The sequence below is a fragment of the Pectinophora gossypiella genome, chromosome 3 (assembly GCF_024362695.1).
Source record: "Pectinophora gossypiella chromosome 3, ilPecGoss1.1, whole genome shotgun sequence".
Taxonomy (NCBI): domain Eukaryota; kingdom Metazoa; phylum Arthropoda; class Insecta; order Lepidoptera; family Gelechiidae; genus Pectinophora; species Pectinophora gossypiella.
The window spans coordinates 1,750,979-1,758,995 of NC_065406.1; the positions used below are offsets into that span (position 1 = coordinate 1,750,979).

An 8,017-nucleotide genomic window follows, 5' to 3' on the forward strand; every position below is an offset into this window, starting at 1 on the left:
CCTAATGGCTGTGCACTTACCAACTCGAATCCAGAAGTTTCCTTCACTGACGACGACATTGAATTAATGTGTAAATCATTAATTCACATTCTTTCTAGAAAGGTCAATCATTTACCGAACAATATCGCAGTAATGTTGCAACACTTAAGAACTCTCTTACCTTCTATTTCTTCCACTCAAAATGGCCACTCTTCTGCAGTGGAACAGCAAGAGCATTAATCATAAGAAACATGAAATTATCAGTTTAATAAACTCTTTTAAGCCTTCAATTCTAGCCATCTCGGAGACATGGTTGAAGCCGGGTTCTCGTTTTAGACTTCCAGGCTACTCATGTCTCAGAGATGATTGTGACAATGGGAAGGATGGTTGTGCTCTCATTGTCAAATCTTGTGTCACGTATTCCCTTATTTCTCTTCCTCCTCATTCACCCTCTTTTAATATTGTTGCTGTAAGAGCTTTGAATGTTTCTTTTGTCTCTGTATATGTTCCCTATGCTAGATCTCCTATTTTCAAAGAAATTGATTCAATTCTTTCCAACTTGCCCCCTCCTCTGGTTGTGGTGGGAGACTTTAACTCTCATCATACAATGTGGGGTTCTAGATCCTGTGACTCATTAAGTTTTTCTCTTCTCGACGTGATGGACAATAATGACCTATGTCTTCTCAATGATGGGTCTCCGACTAGGAGAACTTCCCCTCTTCAGAACCCAAGTTGTGTTGACTTGTCCTTTGCATCACCTTCTCTTGTTCCTGGAACTTCTTGGAGAATCCTTTCTTGTTCTCATGGTAGCGATCATCTTCCAATCATTATTTCTTTCCCTCATTGTGTCTCTATATCTCCCTCTCCTGTGCCTCCTCTCCTAAAGTACCGCCTTTCGAAGGCAAATTGGCCAGAATTCTTGTCCTCTGTTAAACTTGGCACGGATTTGATGCCAGAAGTATCAGAACTAAATTATATCCAGCTCTATTTTGATTTTATTAATATATTACTTACTAGTGCTAATTCCTCAGTCCCTATTAAGAAAGCTCCAAAAGATTATCTCCCCTCTCCACCCTGGTGGGATTCAGATTGCACAGAACTTATCATAAAACGGGATGAATCTGAGGAGTTATTCTTAAATCAACCGTCTTACGAAAATTATATGTCTTTACAAAGAGCTAATGCTATAACTAAGAGAGAGTTCTCGCGAAAAAAACATGGGGGATGGAGAAGCTTTTGTGAAGGCTTATCTCCGCGATCTCCTCTTTCCTTGGTTTGGAGAAATATGAACAAATTCCGTGGTTCTTTTTCTAATCATTCTCCCTCCTCCAACGACTGCTCTTCTTGGTTGGATGACTTTTTAGACCATTTAGCTCCCTCATATGTACCTTCAGAAGACTCTTTTCCATGTTTTGCTTCTATCTCTTCTTCTGATCCCTTGGATAATCCTTTCTCTCTTTCTGAACTTTCTTCTGTATTAAAACACCTTTCTGATTCTACCCCTCGTGTGGATGGTATTCCATACTCTTTCATTATTAAAATATCTGACTCTTCTAAAAAAGTTCTTCTTTCAATTTTTAATAAAATTTTCGAGACAGGAATTATTCCTGATACTTGGAAGCAACAAATTATTGTGCCAATTTTAAAGCCTGGCAAGGATCCCAAGGTTGGATCATCATATAGACCTATCGCTCTGTCTTCCGTGCTCTCAAAGATCATGGAACATCTCATCAAAAACAGGTTAGAATGGATATTAGAAAATAGAGGTATTTTATCTAAAACACAATTCGGTTTCCGTAGGGGATCTGGAACTCTGGACAATCTGAGTATCTTTTCGACTGAGGTTCATTTAGCCTTTTCTAGAGGACAGCACCTAGTTGGTGTTTTTTTGGACATTTCATCAGCCTACGACAACGTTCTTCTCCCGCTACTCAGGCAAAAAATGCTCAATCTGAGTATTCCAGCGAGGATGGTGAACTTTATTTGCAATCTTTTCATGGCCCGTTCCATTTTTGTCCGCATCCAAGGTGAACTGTTACCCTCTAGAACTGTTTGGAAGGGTTTGCCTCAGGGTTCAGTCCTGAGCCCTATATTGTACAGTTTATATACATCTGACTTGGACAAATCACTGGACTGTTTTTGTAGCATACTTCAATATGCAGATGATATAGCCCTCTATTATGCTTCGGATAACATTTCGGAATGTTCGGTTCGCTTAAATGCTGCCATCCGCTATCTCAATGAATGGCTTTCATTACATGGCCTTACTCTTTCAGCATCTAAGAGCTCTGTTGTGGTGTTTTCAAGAAAGAGAGATATTCCTTTTATTGATATTGTTCTGGAGGAAGAAAGCATTCCTGTCTCAGATAATGTTAAATTTCTGGGCTTATATTTTGACTCCCGCCTTTCTGGTGTCGAACATCTAAATTATATTAAAAATAAATGCGAGAAAGGTGTAAATATTCTTCGGGCCCTTTCTGGAGTCTGGTGGGGGTCTCACCCATATACCCAGAAATTGTTATATAATGCTGTAATACGCAGTCACTTTGATTATAGTTCTTTCTTACTTGAACCTTGTAATAAGAAAGCCCTTGCTTGTTGGGATAAGATTCAAGCCAAGTGCCTACGAATTATTTCCGGAGCGATGAAATCCTCTCTTATCAATGCCCTTCAGGTAGAGTGTCTTGACCCTCCACTGCTTCTCCGTAGACAGTACTTATGTGACAGATTCTTCTTCAAAATTGCCCAAAATTCTTCCCATCCTCTAATTTCTTGTCTCACACAACTATCTAATCTTATTTGCTCTTCCAGGTATTGGTCTCATAAACAATCTCCATGTCTGTATAATAGTTTTAAAAAATTTAATGAAGGTCCAAAAATGTTCCAATCTTCCTCCAACCCCATGTTTGGTTTTGATTATGAGGCTTTAATCTTTCAACCTCAAATCATTCTGAACATTGGTATTGTCAAGGGAGACCCTGCTGCAAATGTACAGTTTAATAAAATTGTAGAGGATAAATGGAAAGGGTGGCTTACAATATTCACCGATGCTTCTAAGGAGTCTGAAGAAGAATGTGTAGGCTCAGCAGTATGGGTCCCTCAGTGGAAATCTTATTTAAGCATTAAATCCCCACCAAAAACTTCCGTATTCACCGGTGAAGCAATTGCGATTTATGAAGCAGTAGTCATGGTTAAATCTCATCAGCTCAATCGAACTGTTATCTTTTCCGATTCTCGTAGTTGCCTTGAGGACATTATGAAATTTCCATTCCGTTCAAAAGAATTACTTCCAATTAATTTGAAAACTCGTGAAGCATTATACAATTGTCATGTACTAGGTATTGAAGTGGTCCTTGTTTGGATACCTGGGCACTCTGGGATAAAAGGGAATGAACAGGCGGATTTATGTGCCAAGTGGGCCATTCGCTCCAGCGGTGAGTCGTACGATTTTTGTTATGCCCAAGATTTACGCTCCCGTGCCAAATCCGACCTCTCCGAGCAATGGAATGTCACATGGAATACTTCTCGACTTCGTAAGGGAAAATACTATGGCGAACTACAACCTGATATCCCAGTTAAACCTTGGTTTTTTAAGTTCCGCGAAGCAAGTAAACGCACTACTTCTACTATTATTCGTTTGCGACTTGGTCACAACTGTTCTCCATCTTTTTTGGCCAAGATAAGGGTGCGGGACCACTCATTGTGCGAATGTGGATATGAAGAGGGTACCATTGATCACATTTTTTTCAATTGTCATAAATACCCTCTCTCTCTGTATGATTTCTTGCCCAACTTTATCCCTCGCCCTACTAATATGTATAGTGTATTATCTTATGTAGATTCCCCTTTTATAGATATTTTAGTTAAATACATTGAAACTTTTAATATTAAACTTTAGTAATTGTTATTTATTTTATAATATGTAGTATAATAAGTACTATATCTACTAACTAATGTGTTTATGTCTGTTTGTTCCTAGGTTACACAACCGATCATTTGGCCTAAACTTCTGGAGCTCCTGTACACTGAAAATGTGTATTTCCCAACCCTGACGCTGGCAAAATTGTCCCTGTTGACAGAAGCCATTTAGGAGAAAAAAAAAAAAAAAATAGGGCGAAGGGAGGAACCATGAAATTTTCTTTAGTATTGCTATTTCTTAACTAAGTTTTCACCTTATCTTTTTGGTTGGCGTTAGCTTGAATTGGCAGAATAAAATAAATGCTGTTGCCGTAACAGATGTTCTAGAAATTAAAATATTAATCTGTCATGTGCGGTGCGATATGTCGGAATTTTCTGCGAGTCTATTTTCGAATATTTTCCGAATTCTTTGCTTAACGGAGTGAAATATAATCGATGTGAAAATGGCTATTTGTTTGCGTACATTTTCCCACAAGATTTTACCAATAAATGGAATCGTTTCCACCAAAAACCATTCCAACCGTTTATCGCGAAAGATCCCTATGCGTACGCAATTTCTGGAAGATGTGAGTATTTTCCCTATCTGTTACAAAACCGCTTTGGCTTTGCTTAGCTAACATGTTTCCGCATTTAAAACCTAAAATATCTATGCAAGTGCACGTTTTACTTACGAACACCGCATCTTTGACATTGAACCAATTAGAGTGTACGGAATATCTGACGATACACCTCACGTGTTCGTTGCATGTTTATTTACATAATAGGTATCACTATCACTATTAATATTTTTTTTTTACGTTTTCAGTTCTTAAACCGGCGTCGCATATCAAGTTGCCAGCCAGCACCTAAATGTACCACGGAGAGTAGCATTGACGACATATACCTCCACGAGTTCGCGGTCTCCAACAGTTTACAGTCTCAGGAACCCAAACGTCGACCAATAGAGAGTTTGGATGGTTTGAGAACGGATAGCGATAATTATCGTAATTATAATGGGGATGGAATAGGAATCCGAACACTTGGGTTGACGTCCGATGACTATATTGAACCAAGAACACCTCCTTACGCATTCAGTGATATAACCAGCAACAGTATCAATATAGATTTAACAAAGTTTAATAATGAGGTAAATCCGGTTATTATAATTACTAAAGATAACATAATTAGCCTGTTTATCAATATTTTACTGCAACACAAGAAAATCGAGATAAATATATTGGTGCAACTTTTTTATAAAATTGTGTAAAATAGAATGCAAATACTATTTCCATTTTCAGAATATAGAACCAACCTGCCTGTCTGATTTTGAGAGAAATGCCGTAGCATACTGTAGCAGTCCATCACCTGTGACACTGCAGAAGGAGATCCCCTCTCCATCCCCAGAGCCTTCGAAGGAAGGCAAACCCAGTGAGGAGCAGCTGATGAATGTGTATAATGTTCTCTCCACTACAGTATGTATTATTTATGTAATAAATAGATTCCAATTCCAGTCTTCCAAAGGATTAGCCACATCAATTTATAAGGCATAATTTATTTGCTATTTACAAAATAGTAGTTTATTTCTGTCCAAACAAAACCAATTAAGTCTTTTTTTTATAAGACAAATAACCGTTGCTTTTCTTTGGTTCTGAAAAATCTCTAAACAACTATGTATATTTACAATAGAATAATTTACTCAATATTCCTTGTCTTTCTTTATTTCAGATGCCAAATCTGTTCATAAAGCCACTGGATTACTCTATCTACCATCCAAACCTCGTTTTTGTCAACAACATTAGGGGAACTACCACTGTGTAAGTTGCATGATTTATATTCTTAAGAGCATAGTTTGATAATTGGTCGTGTACTAGGTTCCAGATAAATTATGAAATTCTGATGACTAAATAAAGACAGATCTAACGAAAAACATTTTAATCAAGAAAAACGTAATAATAAGTCACCAACATTTTATTACGTTTTTCTGTGATGTCACATTATGCTTTTTCATACAAATTCCATTGTCATTTCGTGTTTTGACGTGTAGTAAAAAAAAGTAACTGATTTGACTAGTTGGAAACTAGTCTGTTATTGTAATGCAAGTCAGATTTTGGTGAAGCTGGGAATGCCTAAATTTTCAAATTAACTGTACTTTAGTACCTTTGCCTTAAGTTCTTAAATAAATATCTTTTAATTTCAGAGGGTTGTTCCACTATGTGAAACAAATTGCACTTCTCCGGACAATTGGGCACATCAAGTTTGCGTACGTCAGGTTCGAAATCATGAAGATTACTGCCCACCCTGAGGACTCCACTGTCAAGTAAGACTTGATTAATGCCACGCTCACGCCTATTTCCCGTTGGGGTAGGCAGAAACCACGGAATTCCACTTACTACGATCCTGGCACATCACTTTCGCTCCTTCACATCACATCACTTGCGCTTCTTCGTTTCGCTTCTTCATGCATGCTCGCCGGTTTAGAGTACTCTTGACCTAAATTATACTTTTATTTTTATACTTTCATTTATATTCTGCGAAAACAACAACCCTCTAATGTGTCATACTTTTTTCTCTTCAATGGTAATTGTTGTCTCGCCATTACAGAATGCGCTGGCGCGTGCGAGGCATATCCGGGTTTAAAGTGTTCTTCATGTTCTGGAAGTACAAGCTGTGGAACATGAAACAGGTGTGGCATGACCAGGAACTGTGAGTTTATTTGAGTTCATAATTATTTTATTTATGGGGGGGGGGAGGGGTTAGAAAGACCACTTCTAGAAGTAATTAAAAAAAAACGTATATAGCCACATTTTGAATATTTAATTTTTTTTTTAATTATTATTTTTATATATTTAAGTAGAAAAAAATACATCTAATTAATTTTTATTTAATTTATGTTCACAGGTGGTACGATGGCTTCTCTACGTTCTATATTGGAAGTGACGGTCTCATTCACAAACACGTTTGTGACAAGGTATGTACATTCAGTCAAAACTTGGCTTCCCATGACACCTACTGAAAAGAGACTAGTATTTTTATAGCTGGGTGAACCACAATTGAGACATCCGTTATGCTTGTTTATAAAAGGGGGTGTCCCTAAACAATGTCTCAAGATTTCAAAACTAAATTCATATTTTTTTTTAGGTGATGCCAGACCAAGACACCATAATAGATGATGAAGAGAAGGCTCCGATAGCAGCTAAGTTAGCGCTCCTCATTGGCTTGCTCCCGCGCAACTACCTGTCAGATGTGTCGCCCTACTTCAGCTCCTCTGTCGGTACGCCCGACCCCACGACGCTACCCTTCAAAATCATAGAGTAGCAGTGTTGCCATATGAACAAATCTTATGCGCATAGAAAATGTTACTGTTTGGTGATCTCTCCGTAAAATAATCGAAAGTTTCCGTGATTTCACCAGTATTTATGAATGTTATCCAAAAAGATTTACATTGGATGCTCTTGGAAATTACATAGGCTTTAGCGTCACTTTAAATATTGTATCGAAATCATGTCGCTTTAGTCGAACATCTTAAAAGATACTCAAGACAAATATTGTTATGATTATGACTTATAAAAGGTTGGTGCAAAATATTATATCAAACACGACTTGCATGTTTTGATAATTGTTATTTATTTATAATTATAAATTCATTTTGCTTTCAATGAGATGTTATTTTTTTCACAGCTTCTAATTTGTATTTGTAGGCAATTTATTTGGCGTAGTGATATCTATAACTGTGAACGCCTTGTAGACTAATATGGAAAAACGTATTGTATCGTGGTACAATAAAGTTTTAATAACATTATTTGTGAGGTTTTTATTGTTCGGTATCATTCTTTTAAACCTGCAAGCTTTAAAAGCTAGCTACTCTCATTTGCTAGTCCTAAACAGTCCCAAGGCAATCCAAGAGCACCTCACTCAACAAGTTTTAACAATGGTTTGTGTGAAACATCACTTTGCACTTTAGTATTTTGTGCTCTATGTGGACGTTATGTTATTATATAAAAAAAAATCCACGGTGCTCTCTTTCCTAGATTGTTCCCATGCATAGAGCACGAACCTCCGCAAACGGTTCCCATGGGAGAAGGTTCAAGATGATAATAGCACAAGCATGTTAAATTTAGTTAAAAAATAAACATTCAAGTAT

The 8,017-nt window shown here is 37.3% G+C and overlaps 1 protein-coding gene across 1 annotated transcript; it reads left to right on the plus strand.

Annotated features, from left to right (window-relative positions):
• Positions 1-4,222: 4,222 nt before the first annotated feature.
• Positions 4,223-7,675, plus strand: LOC126380556 (uncharacterized). The gene is made up of 8 exons (XM_050030047.1): positions 4,223-4,463; positions 4,703-5,023; positions 5,175-5,348; positions 5,602-5,690; positions 6,074-6,193; positions 6,478-6,579; positions 6,775-6,844; positions 7,015-7,675. The coding sequence occupies exons 1-8, from the start codon at positions 4,341-4,343 to the stop codon at positions 7,189-7,191; spliced, it is 1,176 nt and encodes a 391-aa protein (XP_049886004.1). The 5' UTR covers positions 4,223-4,340; the 3' UTR covers positions 7,192-7,675.
• Positions 7,676-8,017: the final 342 nt, after the last annotated feature.

Excerpts from the sequence above, each read along its gene's own strand:
- LOC126380556 (XM_050030047.1), top strand. The coding sequence starts at position 4,341 with ATGGCTATTTGTTTGCGTACATTTTCCCACAAGATTTTACCAATAAAT. Across the intron at positions 5,349-5,601 it reads ATAATGTTCTCTCCACTACA|ATGCCAAATCTGTTCATAAA; the intron begins GTATGTATTATT and ends TCTTTATTTCAG. Across the intron at positions 5,691-6,073 it reads ATTAGGGGAACTACCACTGT|AGGGTTGTTCCACTATGTGA; the intron begins GTAAGTTGCATG and ends TTTTAATTTCAG.